At 35.9% G+C, this 18,452-nt stretch overlaps 2 protein-coding genes across 6 annotated transcripts in view; both read left to right on the forward strand.

Annotated features, from left to right (window-relative positions):
• The window catches only part of LOC140764497 (tripeptidyl-peptidase 2), a 28,744-nt gene extending 25,759 nt beyond the window's left edge, over window positions 1-2,985 (forward strand). For 2 of the 3 annotated variants that reach the window (XM_073103092.1, XM_073103094.1), the window contains 3 exons: window positions 552-644; window positions 1,718-1,927; window positions 2,537-2,985. In XM_073103092.1, the coding sequence (XP_072959193.1) occupies window positions 552-644; window positions 1,718-1,927; window positions 2,537-2,695 (462 nt within the window). In that variant the 3' untranslated portion in view covers window positions 2,696-2,985. The remainder of the gene's footprint in view (window positions 1-551; window positions 645-1,717; window positions 1,928-2,536) is intronic. The other variant, XM_073103093.1, reaches the window with a different exon arrangement.
• Window positions 2,986-3,780: 795 nt separating this feature from the next.
• LOC140764762 (mitogen-activated protein kinase kinase kinase YODA-like) lies at window positions 3,781-17,817 on the forward strand. 3 transcript variants are annotated; one of them, XM_073103502.1, is made up of 14 exons: window positions 3,781-4,067; window positions 4,746-5,536; window positions 5,649-6,383; window positions 7,180-7,267; window positions 7,364-7,426; window positions 8,355-8,515; window positions 8,627-8,702; window positions 10,047-10,106; window positions 10,221-10,328; window positions 10,497-10,736; window positions 12,094-12,185; window positions 14,079-14,787; window positions 15,736-16,602; window positions 16,697-17,817. In XM_073103502.1, exons 2-12 carry the CDS (start codon window positions 4,983-4,985, stop codon window positions 14,593-14,595), a joined length of 2,694 nt encoding a protein of 897 aa, XP_072959603.1. In that variant the 5' UTR covers window positions 3,781-4,067; window positions 4,746-4,982; the 3' UTR covers window positions 14,596-14,787; window positions 15,736-16,602; window positions 16,697-17,817. The 3 variants fall into 3 exon arrangements, with proteins under 3 accessions (XP_072959603.1, XP_072959600.1, XP_072959601.1); XM_073103499.1 differs by having other exon boundaries at window positions 15,702-16,602; window positions 16,697-17,816; XM_073103500.1 differs by having other exon boundaries at window positions 15,750-16,602; window positions 16,697-17,816.
• The last annotated feature ends 635 nt before the right edge of the window (window positions 17,818-18,452 follow it).

Genomic DNA, 18,452 nt, shown 5'->3' on the forward strand with positions numbered 1-18,452 from the left:
CGCTTTCCTAATCAATGATTTATTTAAAAAATTGAAAATCGGTAAAAAATTACTAAGTCTTAGGGGAGTAATTTTCTCATATGTCGTCTTTTGGTTCTGTGCTTTCCAAATATAAATTGTTGAACTGAAAAACGACTTATGAAAATTTCTTCTTTAAGATTGGCAATTTTTATTATTTAAATTTTTATATAAATCGTTGACCGAATTTTATATTTGGAAGTCACTGTCCCAATAAGTGGATTTACTAAACGTGACAAAACACACATAACTTTATATTTAAGTTTTGCAGTCTACTAGGCACATAAAACAAGTTTGGGAGGGCTTGTTTGGTAAAAAAAAAACTCATTGAATTTTGATAAATTTATATTGTTCATTCATTTGCATTGATAATATTTATTATTTTAGGTCATCACTGTTATCTTTTAGTTATACATGTATGAAATTTAGTCATTTGATTAGAGCAATTCATACACTTCATTTTTATTACTCATCAAGAAAACTTTTGCTGTTTAAATTGATCTGTTGGAATTTTTAAATGACTTTTTCCCTAGAAAATAAAGAAGAAAATGGAAGAAACCCGCAACCAATTGGCTGAAGCTTTGTATCAAAAGGGGCTGGCACTTGCAGACCTTGAATCTTGCAAGGTAAATTGACTTATCATCAAATCCATTCAAGTCTACTTATATAAATGTGTACTTTCTGTTTTACTAATTAACCTTGTTGCACTCTTAGTCACACTAATATGGAAGCTACATGTTTCCTTATCAAAAGTCTGTATTCTAGTAAACTATCTTATCTGATGTGCTGGTGGCTGTTCTTTGTGAAAAATCAAACCATCTGCTTCTTCCCTCTCTGCTTTTAATGTACTCCATCTGCTGCACAGAGCAATTATTTTAGTCCATGTAATGCTTCTAACTGGATCCCTATAAACAAGCAAACAACCTGTAATTTGGTTTTGTCTTTTACAATCATCTAAGTTGATTAATTCATTTTATGTATAAACGAGCTCATACTTAGAGAAAATTTTCATTTGGAGAAAGATCCAAACTATGGATGTATAAACGAGCTCATATTTCAAGCACAAGACCTCTGTTGATCTATACTATATTATCTTTTTGAGAAGAGCTTGAAAATCTCATAATTGTCAGAACCTAAGTCAAGAAGGCCTTGTGGAAAAATTACCAAACTTTTCATTTTTGTTGTCACCCTAAAATAAGGCTCATCTTTTGATTCTTCCAATTTAGATGTTTTAGTAGCTTATATTTAGAAATGGTATAAAGAAAATGTAAATTTTGGTGGTAAATCAGAAAGAGGAAAAAGAATTTAGCAATCATTGATTTATTCCAAAATCACAAAGGTCCATTTCCCAAAAAACACTGTCTCATTTGATGGTGTTAACGAGAACATAGAGGCAATCAATGTTCTATTTTATTAACTATTCTATTGGTGCATCTTTCATTAGGTCCTCATTCTCCATGACAATTGCAGGTTAAATATGTGCATTCTAAAACTTCTGTATGTGAAATTGACTGTAGGCAATGAAGAATGCTCAAAGAGTCTAGTCTTTGTTTAGTCGCTCATTCATGTGAGAGTTTTCATGCAAGTAATTAATTGATTCCCAAGTGGCTCCAATAAGATAAATGTTGGGTTATAGCTACTGAGAGTGGTTTTTCCTAGTGTGGATCTAGGAACTCACGGGTAGTCTTCTTATATATAGCAGGTGGATCAGCCAGTGGAGAAATCCTTTATTGCAGTCACTAAAGATTTAGATGGAGCTGAATCTATTAGCATGTCTAGTGATGAAACAGATGCTTTTGAAGAGAATTATACAGAATTAAAGAAATGGGTGGACATTAAATCCCCTAAGTACTGCATGCTTTTGGTGATACATGAGGAACGTTGTGGAAGACTTGGAACAGCATTGAAGGTAAATTCTAATTATCCTGTCAGCGTACAATTTTCTTTTTATTCAGTATTTATTGGATTTTATCTAGATGAAGATTTTGGCAAGTCATGTATACTAAATGCACAACTGATAGTCATGTACTTGAAATCCTTGATATTGTTATCTGAAACGATTTTCTCTTGCTAATTATACAGTGCTGCTATATTATGGTCTTTCTTTTTCACTTCATAATCACTTGTCTGAGCAAAGGAAGTTCTGCATTTTGTTCCAAAGTGATTTATGTATCCACATATAGATCAAGAGATGTGGTTGTGATCCTTAAGTAAGGAGCGGAAGAGATATGCAACTCAGTGACTACCGGTATTAGGGAATTAGGCATTCGATGTAGATTGCATCTAAACATTTGCTCAGGAAATGTTTTACACTTCTATATCAATTTTTTTTCCCATGTTCACCACCATTTCATAGTTAGGATACTTCTCTGTTAGCTGAAAAATACAAAAATGTTTATAACTAGAACAAGATGTCAAATAAGTTCGATCCCTCCCAAGTGTGGCTGCAGGCATAATTAGCTAGCCTGAAGTTTTTATAATGTAACTAGATTAATGACATTTATGTTATTCGCTGCAGATGCTAAATAATATGATTCAAGATGAGTCAGAGCCACCGAAGAAGAAGCTCTATGATCTAAAGATCCAATTGTTGGATGAGATTGGATGGAGGCATGTGGCATCTTATGAGAGGCAGTGGATGCATGTGCGCTTTCCTTCATGTTTGCCTCTATTCTGATTTCACCTCTTCCGATTCTTATCGAGAATCTATCACCAGTTGCTATATATGTTATTTATCATATGTTAAGGCCAAATGTTTGTAGAAGTTCTTTGTAAGTTTATTAACTATTGTTTATTTCGTGAGATGTAGCAATTCCCTGTGCTGTAAACTACTGAGGATTTTAATTATCACATAATGAGACCCAAAAGAATGTTGTCCGGAGGGGAGAGACTTGTCCTGTAAGTGGTTGTAATAATCTGCCTCCATGCTGCTATTTATCATAAATGGATGTCCAGAGGTTGTCTGAATTATTTATCGTAATCCTTATTTAGTCAGAAGTTCAAGATGATACAAAATAAAGCTTTGATTTTCGTCCAGAGTACACGAGTTGATTCTATCGTTTTCTCTGGTACTAAAGGTTTGCTTTATATTAACTGGTACTCCATCTAAGTGGCTTGGATAATATGGGGCTAGTTCTTGATACAAATTATGAGTTTTTGATCAAACTACCGCTGGAAAAGTATTTTACCAAACTAGTACACGAGGGACTGTTCTGCAATAAATTTAACTAGTATTTTAAGCGATATAGAAAATTATATATATATATATATATTTTAATATAATGGTAAAAGTAATAAATTTATTAAGAATCCGTGACAGTAATTTTTCAGGTGGTGCTGATCTAATGAAAAAAAATGTAGTAATTTTAGTTTAATAAATATATTTTTAGTTTGGTCAAAACTCATCAGATTATTCACTTGCACGTTGTCTAACATCAGTCTGAGTTACATTCTATTCAAACTCAAAGGTTGAATAGAAAAACTCTTTAAAGTTAAATAACAGCTAAGCTCGATGATTAAGCACTAATGACGTTATTCTTACAACTATTGGTTGTCTCTGCCAAGTAATAGCATTATAAAAGAGCGACTCGGAGGAAAAAGTACATTTTATTTATTTATTTATTTATACTAATTATTACGTTTATTTTTTTTATAATTATCTTAAGGGTGATTTCGTTTCTAGAGAAGTAAAAGTCTCTCTACTCTACTCTAACTCTACTCTACTCTACTCTAACTCTACTCTACTCTCGGGCTTCTTTATTCAAACCCTTTCTTTTTTTCCTTCTCCTTTTCGCCTCTCTTTCGTCTCCTCTAGTCTCCCTCTCGAGGCCTCTCGCTTTCGAATTCTTTGAGCTCGAAGACTCGGTCTTCGCCTTCGCTTTCTCGGTTCTTTGTAGTGTCTTAGGCTAGCCTCGTACCTCTCCATTTCTCACTCCTGTCGCGAGCTGGACCTTCGGAGCTCTCAATCTAGTTGTCGGAAGAGCTGATTCAACGATTGAGAGGAAATCGAAGGATTACGGGAAAAATTAGTGAGCCATTTGTTTCTAGAGGTGAGCTCGTGATTATCTAATTGAGTTAAGCAACATTTATTGGGAAATTTATGGATTTTTTTCGGTCTTTTCTTTGTTTTGAGTTTGTCCAGATCTGCAATCTTGAGAGGGCTCTGATCCGTTTCACTTGCTTATGTACTCATTTATAGGGATATTTGGTAGAACTCTATTTACATAATTTGACGTTCATCTGTCTGGGTAGATTTAATGTAGAACTATCGTGAGTGATGAATGAAGTGCCTAATGAAGCGAAAAGTTCATTCATTTGGCTTAAATTTTCTTCAAGGAAATGCTACATAACAAGTTTGAGTGGTGGTTTTTGATGATGGCTTCTCTATATAGTACATGCTGTGGTGCGGTGAGGGGAAGAATCATTTCTTAGGCATTACAGATTTGAATACCTCTGAAAAATAATCTACCTGCCCTGGAATGGCGCTACAATTGATCCCTACAATATATGTCTTGTCTTTACCTGTAAAAAGGAAGTTTGAGATTGGCAGGCATGGGTGGTTTGAACTTGAGAAGAATTTCTTGAATGATGCTTTTCTTGCTTTTACTCACAACCAGTTATTACTTCCATATAGTATAGGTGTAAGAATTCACTCTTCTATGCTTATGAACTGTCTAGTCATATTGTTGCTTGTCTATTAATGGTATTGTAATTGCCTTTTGTTTCAGGTCAAAAAAGAGAGTAGGTGGAATGTGAGAAGTGAGGAAATTAGATGATGACTCATTTATTGTTTGGAGGGCTTCCCATATTTGAAGTCCTTTTTCTTGTGGATTCATTACACAACAAACAGACTGTTACCTCAGGCAAACCCCTGGATTGCTCTCATGCTAACTTATGAGTTTTGATAGTTTAAGTAACTCCTTGGTAAATTGTAACTTGGGCTAAAAGTACTTTTGGCTTTTAAGATGCCATCATTGTGGGGGAAATTGTCCTCTAAAGATGCAAAGAAGAAAACTAAGGAAAATTTCATCGACACATTGCATCGATTTATTAGTCCAATTCCACAGAAAGAAAACACGAAATCTGGGGCGGTTGGAAGACGCAACAGGGAGGCAAGATCAGAGAAAGGATCCTTATCTAGAGCAGAATCACGTTCAACATCACCCACTAATCAAGTTTCTCGCTGTCAAAGTTTTGCCGATAGGCCACTTTCCCAGCCACTTCCTCTTCCTGGGCTGCATCCACGTATAACACGCACATCATCTGAAGTCAGTACGTCAAAGCCCAAATTGGAAAAGCGGGGAAAGCCACCACAACTGCTTTTGCCACTTTCTACTCCTAGTCACGTTACGAAAAGACCAACTACAATGGATGTTGATGGAAACTTGGCTATTGCTTCAGTTTCTAGCAATTGTTCCTTCGATAGTGATGATCCAGCAGATTCTCAGCTTCAGAGCCCTATAGGCAATGATATCGAAAATGGACATAGAGATAAAACTATTACTAACAACCGTTCCAGGTAAATTCTGTATAGCTTGATGAAAATCTAAATGACGTGTTGCTGGTCATTTTGTGCTTGCTATTTCACTATAATGTTGTACCTTACATTATTTCATTGTCCCAATTTGAAGTGTTGTGCGCAAAGATCAGTTTGTTGCCGTAACTCAAAAGAACTTGAGAGAGACAGTGAAGCCCACTAATACTTTTCTTAGTAACCAAAAGGTCTCCACATCACCCAAGAAGGGGCTTTTTGACAATCAGAGGTCCAACATACAAAATCCTCAGCAGGCTTCCCTTGGAAGTGCCCCAGATAGTTCAATTTCGAGTCCTTCTAGAAGTCCTAAAAGAATCCTCGATCAAATTCAAATGTCAGCTTTTTGGGCAGTGAAGCCTTATGCAGATGTAACTTTCCTAGGATCTGGTCAGTGCTCTAGTCCAGGTTCAGGTCAGACGTCTGGGCATAATTCAGTGGGAGGAGATATGCTGAGCCAGTTATTCTGGCAAACCAGCAGGGGTAGCGCAGAGTGTTCTCCCATACCTAGCCCAAGAATGACAAGCCCTGGCCCTAGCTCTAGGATACACAGTGGAACTGTCTCTCCACTGCATCCACGGGCTGGAGGGACGGCACCTGAATCACCAACAAGTCGCTGTGATGAGGGGAAGAAGCACACCCATCAACTGATGCTTCCGCCAATAAGGATTACTAAGAGTCCTTTCCCTCCTAATAACTCAGCATCAAATGGCCCTCTATCTATGCCTCGTAGTCCTGGCAAAGCAGATAATACCGCAGGCCCTGGATCACGTTGGAAGAAGGGGAAGTTGATTGGTCGAGGTACATTTGGCCATGTTTATGTTGGCTTCGATAGGTATGCTTGCCTCATGCCTCCTAGGGAGTTTTGATATATTTTTTTTCATTCATTGGTTTCTATATCTTTTAAAACTACTGTTAAGTTTCCCTGTCATAACACATGCATTATGCTGGTGGTTAACACAAGAAGATATGAGTTCTGCACTGAGTATATTAATGAAATACTCTCTTAATCACTGGTTATAAGAAGTCGAAAAACATGCAAACAAGGGAACATAATAGGAATAAGTCAAATTTGAATAGCTTCAGGGAAAAGTTTTGAATCTTAGAGAAAATGTTATTCCTCTTTCCTCAAAAAAGGTAAAAAATAATAAACAATACCCAAAATTTAATTCCCCTATGTAGAAACCAAATGTCTGTCCTGCACAAACTACTGGCACTCTCCTGTCTTAGTCTAAAAATGTAAAGTTGTGTGATTCCTAGTCAGTTAGTTCATTAGATTTAATGGCATGGCGCTATTGATCTATTAGGGGACCACTGTCATAGGGCATCTGAAGACTTTTGATAGAAACATGTGGCCATAATAGCTTGAAAGTTGAATCGATAATCTATAAGGACTAACATGGCCTTAACAACAACAGTAATTGGTGTGCAACAAATCTACCTCACAACACAAGCAGGTAATGCTTATATGCTATAAATCAGCTTTTAATGATTTAGAATAAATTAATCTTGTCATATTTACTTTCTAAAAGCTTTTTTTGCGATTTTATCGTCTTCTCCCAATTACAATGGAAACTTATGTTCCTCAATATCATATATTTCTTGCTTTGCTTTTTTCTTATTTAAACTAGTGAGAGTGGTGAAATGTGTGCGATGAAGGAGGTTACCCTCTTCTCGGATGATGCTAAATCAAAAGAAAGTGCAAAGCAACTGGAGCAGGTAAGTTTTTTTCGTACAGCTGAAAATATAACATCATTTAATTGTTTTCTTCTTTGGTTAGGTAACTCCTTGGTAATAGTTGGGTTCTTTTGACAGGAGATATCTCTTTTGAGCTGCTTGCGGCATCCTAATATAGTACAGTATTATGGATCCGATATGGTATTAGTTCTTGTCTCCAACAAGATTGTTGCTACTTATTACCATTGGTTATCTCATCGGTTTTTCTGTGTTTATAGTTGTTGCTTTTACATGGTTCCAACTTCCAAGTTCAATTCATTTGCATTGCTAGAGCATATTTGGTCCTTAAAAGGAACAAATGGAGATAAGATGATTCCAGAGAGTTGGGACAAAGGCTTGTAAACCTTGTTTCATTTGGCTACTGGTATTCTTATGATAAAGAAAGTTATTCTTGTCATTAAACCATGCCAAGTGTGAGTCACCTCCAGAGTGACTCCAGCTATCCAGAACCCTTTTCCTCTGCTCTTTTATCTGTGTGATTCCCCTTTGCTACCGTCCTTGATGATAAATCAGATTTCAGCAAGTAAAATCACCGCTTTATGAGTTATGATTCTATTTTGTCTGGCAAAATCTGTTCTACTGCAAGTCCTGTGTTCTGGAGCAATTTAGTCCTATAACTGACTAACTTTGAATTTATTTCCTTCAAAAATGATAAGTAGCAACGAATCCTACTGCTTGCCAGCTACATAGAACAAGTCTGATTAAACTGTAAAGTTTCAGCCCTTGTTTAGATATGAACTCAAACTGTAAATCCTTTATTCATTTGCTTATTTGACTATCCCTTGATATTGCCTTTGGAAAACCCTTGACAACCGTTGATCTATCTTGGTATCAGAGCCATACTTTATTACATCATTTTGCCAGGAACATTCCTGTGGTAGTTAAGTCGTTGATTTTCAAGTAAGAAATTTGACTAAATATGCTTTGGAAGAACAGAAAAATGTAAATATATAAGTATATTGTGGTTTGAGTGAAATAATGATCAACTTTTCACTTCAGAAAAGATCGAGTAGTTATATTCTATTTGTTCTTATGGTGTTTTGATATCACATTATTACTTTCCTGACAGATAGATGATAGGCTTTATATATACTTGGAGTATGTTTCTGGTGGTTCCATCCATAAACTGCTCCAAGAGTATGGACAATTCGGGGAACCAGCAATTCGTAGCTATACCCAGCAAATTCTTTCTGGCTTAGCTTATTTGCATGCCAAAAATACTGTCCATAGGTACTCTGTAAATTCTCACTATCATTTACATTTGTTTTCCTGTAGTCATGCAATGTTTTGCTACCTAGGAAGTTGTCTGCCTCTAATTATTGCATTTTTCTGAGTTTGCAGGGATATTAAGGGTGCAAACATACTTGTAGACCCAAATGGTCGTGTTAAGCTGGCAGATTTTGGGATGGCAAAACATGTAAGCTTCATATGCTCACTAGTCTTTTCTGGTACTTTTAAGTAAATACATTCTACTCAAATTCATATGCTGCTCTTATGTATGTGCAGATTAATGAGTTTCTCATGCCAATATATGTTTGAGTCCCATGATTTTGTTTCAACATATCTTGATAAATATATGTTAATGGGCTCTTTGGAATATCCTGCCCATGCCCATTGGCTTCTATCTTAATAACAATATAGATCTTAGAAGTTAGAACCTGCTCGGCTACTCTATCTCATATGTACAGATTGCAACTGACTACGAGCTAAATGGTGGATCCTTGAGCAGGAGAGGAACAAAGCACCACTAGCTCTTGAAGACTTTAAAAAGAGAGGATAAAACCTGGCATGGTTTATACATTCAAATAGATGGGATACTGCAATCTATGTGCTGTATTCGTAGGTTGCATGCAGTGGCTAGGAATGAAAATGCTTGAGTGGCTGAGACATGAGGAAATTAAAGCATTGAAGGAATTTTGACTCTTAGTTGTTAGAGGAGGAACAGAGAATATTTGAGATGAGAAGACAGCAGTTGAAGGTTAAAGTCAAATAAATGTTGAATAATAATGAGACCACAATGTTAAATCATTTAACAGATCTTTTAATAATAGGGGGAGGATTTAGTATCACATCCTCTGATATGGAAACTGAACTACTACTGAAAGTAAGAGCTTTTACCTGGTTTGCTTGTAAATTAGACAATTTGCTAAGAGGACGTAGGTGGGGGATGAGAAATGTGTATTCTGTCATATATCTGAAACTTGTTTTTGAAGTGTCAAATGCAACACACATATGCGAATGGATGGAAGGTGTATGTAACTTGATGAGACTTTCATTTTAGACAGATTGAAGAATAAGGGTAAAGAAGGAAGTGAGGGAGTTCTGCAATGTGTAGCTTGCAGCATGTTTGTCAGTGATTCACTGAATGTAGCAGGAGAATTTTGACTTCAAAGTGAAAACAAGAAGATTGCATACATAGAGGTTATGCCATTTTTTGGAAAAAGTTGCAGGATAAAACAGTGATGGAAAAAATACGTATGATATTCCCATATTATAGCCAGATGATCAAGTTTGCGTTGAAGATGGGCAAGAGCTAAATTTTCTCACAATATATAGCAGTTTGAGGATAAGATGATTCATTTCAGGAGGAGGGGATCAAATATTTGATTGTAGTAGTTTTGCAAACTGTTTTTGTTTGTTATGATCTCTCTACTATTATGATATCTCTCTCTCTTTTGTTCTGAAAATTATGTTCCTTATTGAAAGAACCTTTAAATTGTTTGTACTTAGATGTTGCACTTAATTTGGCACATTGTTTCAGATTACTGGACAATCATGTCCCTTATCATCCAAAGGAAGCCCATACTGGATGGCGCCTGAGGTAATCTTGTTTTAGATCCTTGCTAGCTACCTCTTTGGATGCTTAACTTCTTTACTTCTTTTGTTTTGTAAATCACATCCTTCCTTTTTAATTCCATAACAAGTACATTTGCAGGTTATAAAAAACACAAATGGCTGTAACCTTGCTGTCGATATATGGAGCTTAGGATGCACTGTTCTGGAGATGGCCACTTCAAAACCACCATGGAGTCAGTATGAAGGGGTTGGTACCTACAATCTTGGAGCTCATGATTTTTCTTTATTAATATTATTTGAAAAGTTTAAACTTGTTGAAACATAGGAATCTAGCTAGATCCATCATTTGTTGAAAAGTTTACTTTATTTTCCTCTGCATATCCTGCTTATCTCGTTGACTATGTCTGTTCTACAGATTGCAGCTATGTTCAAGATTGGAAATAGCAAGGAGCTTCCAGCAATCCCAGATCATCTCTCAGAGAAGGGCAAAGATTTTGTAAGACAGTGCCTGCAGCGTGAACCATCTAGACGTCCTACTGCAGCTGATCTCTTGCAGCATCCATTTGTCAAAAATGGAACCTCGCTAGAAAGATCCATTGTTTTTTCTGATCCTTCAGAAACTTCTGATGGTCGGACACGTGGAGTGATTTCTAAGGTAATTATATCTTTATATTTATTATCTGTTTGATTGTTAATCTTGTTTCATCCTACTTAAAGTATTGAATGTGGCTCTTTATCTGCTATTAGTTGCATATCTACTGATTGTATTATGCAAGTTTAATGGACATAATTCTTCTTTGTGGCTGCCACTTCTCATTCGGTGGGTGGATGTAAACCCTACTTATTTTGAATGGCATGAAAGATTGAACTAACATATTCCAAGGTAGTTTTCATTTTGCTACTGATATCTGAGCTTAAATTCCAACATGCTTAAAAAATATTTTTTATTACTACAAGTGAATGATCATAGTAGACCAATTTAGTTTGTGATGAGCTATTGACCATCTATTTCTTTTAGGACATGAAGATGATTTGCATGCATTATTGTTTGTCTGACATGAAGATGATTTGCATGCATTACTTGTTTGTCTTTAACGAAGTAATGAAGATTTTCTGCTTCTTGCTCTTTAATTTGGAATTTCTAGATTTTCAAGCTGTAAGCTTGACAATTTTAGTCGTATTTTTCCCTTTTTACGCATGGGTATATGACTAATAATGTGATAGAATTTATAAGGTAGCAGTTCGTAGAAGGGTGCATGTAACAGCAAGATGGGCCATCTTACTTGTGCTAGTGATCACAAACTAAATGTTCATAATGTTTTGATATATACAAGCATCTTTTGGAATGTACTTATTGCTTCTGAATTCTGATTGACACAATTATCAGGAAGAATAGTAACGCATGCATGCACTAGAGGATATGCATTAAGAAGAGTATATTTTGAGAAATGGTGTTTTCATGGCAAGACCTCTGATCTATACAACATTTTTTATTGTATAGTTTGTCAAAAGTCACCATTCCTTAATGTCTTGTCTTTTTACTAAAACTCTTTGATCCACATTCTTAGTGACGTAGCATTGCCTATGAGCCTCCTCTTTTGTTTCTTTTAGCAACTTTTCATACAATTTTGTCCTTTTTTTGGTCTATAGTATATAATATGCCTCACTAATTTTAGCTTCACTAATTTTCCTAAATAGATTTTGTTTCCCTCACATACATCCTTTGAATTAACCCCTCTATATCTTCCTACTGTTCTTGTTTGATGTGGTCAGCTCATCTTATTTGAGATTTATGCACATTATTGATATTGTCTCTTTTGCTAATACAAGTACTATCAGTATTCTTTTTTTTTTTCTTCCGACTTTGCTCTGAAAAATCTCTTTTATATTCTTATCAACAATATTCCCTGGCTAATTATTTTTCCTCTGTTTAGGTTTGTGTAGAATGTAAGTTATTTGCTTTTCTTTTGAATTATTGTGGCATTTTATGCACTACTCTCACGATATTCCAGGGTGCTGGTCGTTCAAGAAATATTTCTTCCTTGGGAATGGAAGGACTGACAATTCAACAGAGGAGAGGTGCAAAATTGGTAGCACTGCCCAGGTAAATTATCTAGCATTTTCTCATTTCTACTTGTTTTATTTTGCAATTTTCATAGAACGTGAGAAGTTATCGGCTGGGCAAGCACAGATTACATAAATTTTTGCATGATAGTAGTTGCTTCTCCAAATTGCGCATGGAATCTATTAGACATGGAAATGCCAAAAACTATGTTGTGGATGTTGTGGTAGAATCAGAATGCTTATCTGCATTTGCTGTTGTTGAAGCTCACTTGAAACTTCCTCGAAAGTCAATTGCTCTTATCCACTTTAATAATGGTTAGCTTTGCTAGGAACTTTAGAAAAGAGTAGTCCTTGCCACGTCAACTTATAAAAGCTTCTTTTGATAGGCCAATCTACTCAATTGGTAGTATTAGGATCATTGCAGTTAATTGGCATTTATTTTTATTCTTGATGAGGCCTTTGGGAAATATCTGCTTTTGTCTTAATGGTGATGTGGAAACAAATAACTGTGTAGGAGAGTTACACAATTACCTACAGAAAGTTCCCCAATCTCAATATTTTTCTTTTGTTGAGAAGTTCTAGGCTTATAGCAAGTAGTTAATCAATTTTGCTGCCAATTTTCTTGCAAATATAGGATTATATTTATATTATATGCAGATGCATATGTTTATTTATGTACATCTATATGTTGTGCATTTGTGTGTTTAAATTTGCATGTGTCTTAGTCTGAGATTGTGTCTATCTATGCATGTGTATTGTTGACTAAAGATTGTCGTGTTGATGGGCTACCGGTGCCTGGCACGGGTTGTGCCGTGCCAGGCTTGTTGAGCCATGTCGACCGGCATACCTTCGTTTCAGTCCATGCCAAACTCATATCATCTGATATGGGTATAGTATCGAACAACACCCACTATATGCCACCTGAAACCCATTACATTATAAAGAGACTGAAAATTATGGATCTAGCTTAATTTTGTTAGAACAACTATTTGTGAGAGTCATCCTATATAGAATTATAGATCTAGCATTTTCATGCTTGATCTATGAAAAATACTCTCTACAATATAGGAATCAAAGGAAAAAATTATTTGCCCCAAGTTTAAAAATAAATCAAAATTAATGTATCAAATTCTTTTAAATTGGGTCAATATTAGTGTAGGAATATGTAATATTAACTCCATATAAATTGATTTGAAACCAAAATTTTCAATATTGAGATTTCAACATAAGTAGAATTATTTGATAATATTATTTTTCTACAATTTACTGAGCCATTGTCAATTAATGAATGTGTTCAATTAGTATGTGTCGAATTATATATCTACTTGATTATTTCTATAACTTTAACAAAGTTGGTCATTTAAAATATTATCTAGAGATAAAAGACTCTAATATATGTTTGAATATATAAATTAAAATAAAAAATATGTATAAAATCTCAAACAAATCTATTAGAGGCATGTCAGTGTGCCTGGGGCACGCTGGGCTGGGTCTCGGCATGGCACGTGCCACACACACACACACACACACACACACACATACAGATAAAAAAATATTGTGTGTGTGTGTGTGTGCATCCTCCATTTGTCTCCTCAAGACTTTTTGATTCGAATACTCCGAATCAGATAACTCATCTATTGACAAATCACTTTAAAGAGAAATGATGGTGTCAACTTGTTTCCTGAACATTTAGTCCTTAGTTTAGTTCACTCTTCAGCCTGAAACTGTCGATTCCAGCTAATAGTATATTCTGTAGCTTTGATTAGTCATTATAGTGTATGTAATACTGTTGCCAGCTTCAAGTTTTTCACTTTACCCATTGTCCTTGTGTAGGATTTTTTAACTGGCACTGCAGCATTCTCTTAATGTGGTCATCTTATTTTGGACAAAAGCCTAACATATAAAATCTGACTCCACTTCTATAAATCTGCAGCGAAGTCCACATACATAATTTATCCTGTCCAGTCTCTCCAACTCAAAGTCCTCTGCAGAAATCGAGGTCTCCACAACATGCTAATGGAAGGATGTCTCCTTCTCCCATATCAAGCCCTAGAACTACCTCAGCTGCTTCCACGCCTCCAACAGGTGGTAATGGTGCTATTCCATTCAATCATCTAATTCATTCAGCTCACCATAAAGAGGGTGTCACAAGTTCATCAAGATTGCAAAATGATCTCTATCCTAGTGGCATTACATTTCGAGATCCAACGCTTGACCTTTTCCTAGGTCTGCAACAAGGCTCGCCTGTCCTTTGGGAGAAGATGACCTCTGAGGCTGAGATTTTGTGTCCTCAATATGGGATGATAGGATACGGACGTGTTTGGAATTCTTCTGATAGACAGCCACTTTCTGATCGTGCCTCCCATCAAGTCTTGAGAGATCACATGCTGAACCAATCACTCGACACTAATCCTAATTCTCCAACACGTGGACGGAAACATAGTACTTAATTTTGCAAGAGTTTGGCAGCCAGGGAAGGCTTGTTTTTTACCTTCATGGATTATTTTCTCTGTCCTATCCGGTATCATTCATCTTTAGATGCTCAGAAACCAGACTGTTTTACTGTGCCAAAAATATCCATGGAATAACTTGAGCAATGAAGCTGTGGATGGAAGATTGTCTTTGTCATCAAGTTCATATTGGTAAGTTAGCTTCTTTTCTGTCTCCTTTTTCCTTCCTTGCTGAGCTTTGTTAATTGTCTTTATCATTGTTTTGCTTAAATAATTGAAATTAACTGTTTTTGGACTTTCAATCATAGCCTTTATTCTGCATAAGTGATGCATTAGTGGTTTGGTAACACTCTTTTCCCCAACTTATTGAGTCTACTACAAATGTTGTTCGTTATTTCATTATAAACTTTTTTTTTTCTTTTAAGCTGGTTCCTTTTCCAATATTCTGACCAACAATAGTCGTGCCAGTTGGCACTTATTGTGTTGGCGGTATACCAACACGTGACACGAGGGGTGCCGCACGACACCCCTCTTAGCAGCAATCTGTTTGACGTTGTTGCTCGTCTTTGCCATTTGCCACTCATTGTTGAGCTTATTGTCAGCGCTCGCCATCGACTTCCTTGTAGTTCTGGTGCGAGCAGCGCCTCGAGCTCAGACGACGACAAACAACGAAGAGTAAAGATGAGTAATCTCCCTCATCTTTTTCTCTCCCTCTCTTTCGGCAAGTGCCGTGCTATGCCATGCTAGCTGGTAGTTGGCGCAGGCCTTGCCTATGGCACAGCCATCCTTGATTCCGATAATGAAATATCATTGCAATTTGCTGAAGTATAAAAAGGTATATGGTGTTCCTATCTTGGTTGTTTCTTTTTATAACATACGAAATCTTGAATTTTTTTTCTTTGGAGTTTCTGAAATAACCTACATATATCACCAACTTTGCAATGTAAAAATGTGCTCACAGTAATTATGGAATTTTCTTTTTTGAACCTTCTTGAGTGATTGCTTCCATTCTGATACCTTTGGTGTCATCTTACTCTGCTTAAGTTTTTTTTTTTTCATATTTTCTTTTGTTTCTTTTCTAAACTCTCTGATTAATCATTTAATAGGTGGCTTTCACCTTACCAAGTTATTGAATTTCAGAAGTGCTTTTTCAGATCAGGGAGAATATTATCCAATGATCACATCATAACCTGCAGTTCTCTGCACTGAAAGTTTCAGCAATTAATGTTTTGAGGATTGAATTGTATATGAAAACCTCCAAACGTTAAGGAAGCAATGGCTGGAGATAGCAGGATCTGCAGTTGTATAGTTGTCTTTCCTTTTTCTCTTTTCCCTGTTACGCTGAGGCTATTGTACAGAAGATGGAAAATTGGGAACATAATTATGGATCGAGATATTGCACAGGAGAGGCAATTGATCTCCCAGTCTATACATATCCATCGTCTCAGCTTGCAGATTACAGTAGTACCATGTCACTGGGACAACTTTGTATTGTTACCATTAGGACTTTTCGTTACCATATACTGCTGCGAATTGGAGAAAAGGTTCTCATATTCTTTAACTGCATACAAATTTTATAAAGAGTGCAGAGTCTTGGTCTGCACTATAATTGTGAAGGTTGCTATTCCCCTGACATTGCTACTCGTTGTGCTGCACAAGAAAATTTACTAGCCAAATCAAAAACATGTAAACTGCGGAGTGGCTGTGGAAAGTTCTGAGGGGCAAATGCTTGCATAACTTTTACAAACTGTGAGCATTGTGAGTCTCATTTTCTGTGAGATTAAAAGGAAAAAAGCTATGGCACTCATACTGCAACAAGTTTAAAAGCCAAATTTCGGGAGGACAATTTTGGACTTGCATCTCCATACCAGTCTTTCCTGCTAGTGTGAATCAGACAGCTGAGCTGCAAATGCAATTTGTATGGACTCTGAACCTCCCTGACTTGTAGATTTGTCAAGCAACAGTTAGATTGTATCATCGTTCAACAAGTTTGAATTGTTGATATGGGTATGTCTCAGACAATACAGTTTTAGTTCCATCCTTCTTTATCTTTTATTTTTAATTTTAGTTTAACCAAGCACTAAGGTTGTTATTCTTACAGGTAGAGTGAGGCATCAGCGGATAGATAATCTCTAAGTTCTCGCCATCAACTTAGAAACAAATATTGACAATCTGATGTTAGAGCACATTTCAGCCCAACCAACAGTAGCATTTACTACTCTAATGTATATGAAGCTTGAAATTGTCATAAATCACCTGTCATCCCACTGTGTGATTCATGTCAGATGAAGCTAAATGGTTAACCATATCTTTTCCACTAATGCACAACATACTCAAGTAATTGTGGTGAGAGAGTCATGCATCTTTTTTGTCCTCTATAAGTTTGAAGTATTGAATCCGATCCAGGTGACAGCTAAAGAAGCCTTGTGCACCTTGATAGAGTGAAGAGTTAGCGGAAGCTACTGAGCCTAGTAAGTGATATGAATCTGAAGTATGTTCTCAATGCAAGCAAGGTATGGAAATGAAAGACCTTAAACATTATATCCTTTGAACTCCACCAAACACTGCTAAACATCCTTGTATTTTCTGAGGTCTATGACCAAGCTTTTGTACCTTTAGCTTTCGCCTCACAGAGATGATGTTAAATTTTATGGACCACCTTTTCCCTTCATGGATCCGTAGTCTTTCAGTCCGTCTTTGATGCAACTATAACTTTCCAAGTTGGGAAAAGCTTTAAGTTCTTGATCTTCCGACTGTCGGATCCAGTCACCCTTCACTCTTCCAGCCTGTGCATTTTTCAGCTCATTGTGTTACATATAACTGCCCCTTAGCTTACATCTGTGTTCTTATATGTCCTGCTTCATCACCCACTGTTCTCATTTTAATCATTTATAGTCATCTGCTCTGTTTTGTGCCCAATGAGAGCTCCTTTAATTGTGTATTATTACAGTGCTTGAGACTACTCATCCCATCTACAGGAGTAGTCCTTTTCTATTTAACTGAAGATCCACCAGAAAGTATAAGCTGCTGTTATTTATCCAAGCTTTATGGGACCTCTCTATTATTGGACTGTTGTGCTTTTCGTCTCTATTATTTGTTCTTCGAAGTGACAATACTACTGGGATGCCAAGCCAGGGGAAGGTCATTTGTGCTTAGTGGGGAGTTAAGAGTTTTCATGTCATTTTTTGCCGAATGATAGACAAAGGTAGATAGATCAGTTAGTTTCGAAATATACTTTACTGGAACAAAACTTTCAAACCGATGCCTTCATCTAATATTTTCTCTGACTTTTTGACTGATCTGGGTTTAAACTGTTTTAACTACCACAACAGCAATGTAAAACGACATAAATTACTTTCTGAGACAATGATTACATAGTAATATATCTTAGAAGACAAATCATATCTTAGAAATAGATAATATATTTTGGGAGCAGTAGATCTGTTGAAAACTCGTTTCTCAATTGTTTACCCCCTTTTGTTTTTTTTTTACCTTTTCGTTATATTTTCCCTTCTCTTTTTAAGCTAATATGGGTTTTGAATTTTAGTGAATTCTTTAGACCATCTTTTTAAGAAGATTTATTTTATGTGAGAGACCCCTCTCAACTATCTAATTTCTCACATCTCACATTCCTTAATAGCATTGATAGAAAACATGAAATAATTATCGTACTTTTATTTTATTTTATTTTTCTCTTTTTTCCCTAAAATAATAGTAAAATAATTATTAAAAAACTTAAGATTAATCATGTAACAATTATATGATATTTTTCAGTTGAAAAATTAACAAAGAGATAATTTGAAGGTTTTACATAATCAAACATATCAATGCGTCACAAAAATTAAATGAGAAAGTTT

This window comes from Typha angustifolia, chromosome 8, assembly GCF_048772165.1.
Source record: "Typha angustifolia cultivar Huaian chromosome 8, ASM4877216v1, whole genome shotgun sequence".
Lineage (NCBI taxonomy): Eukaryota > Viridiplantae > Streptophyta > Magnoliopsida > Poales > Typhaceae > Typha > Typha angustifolia.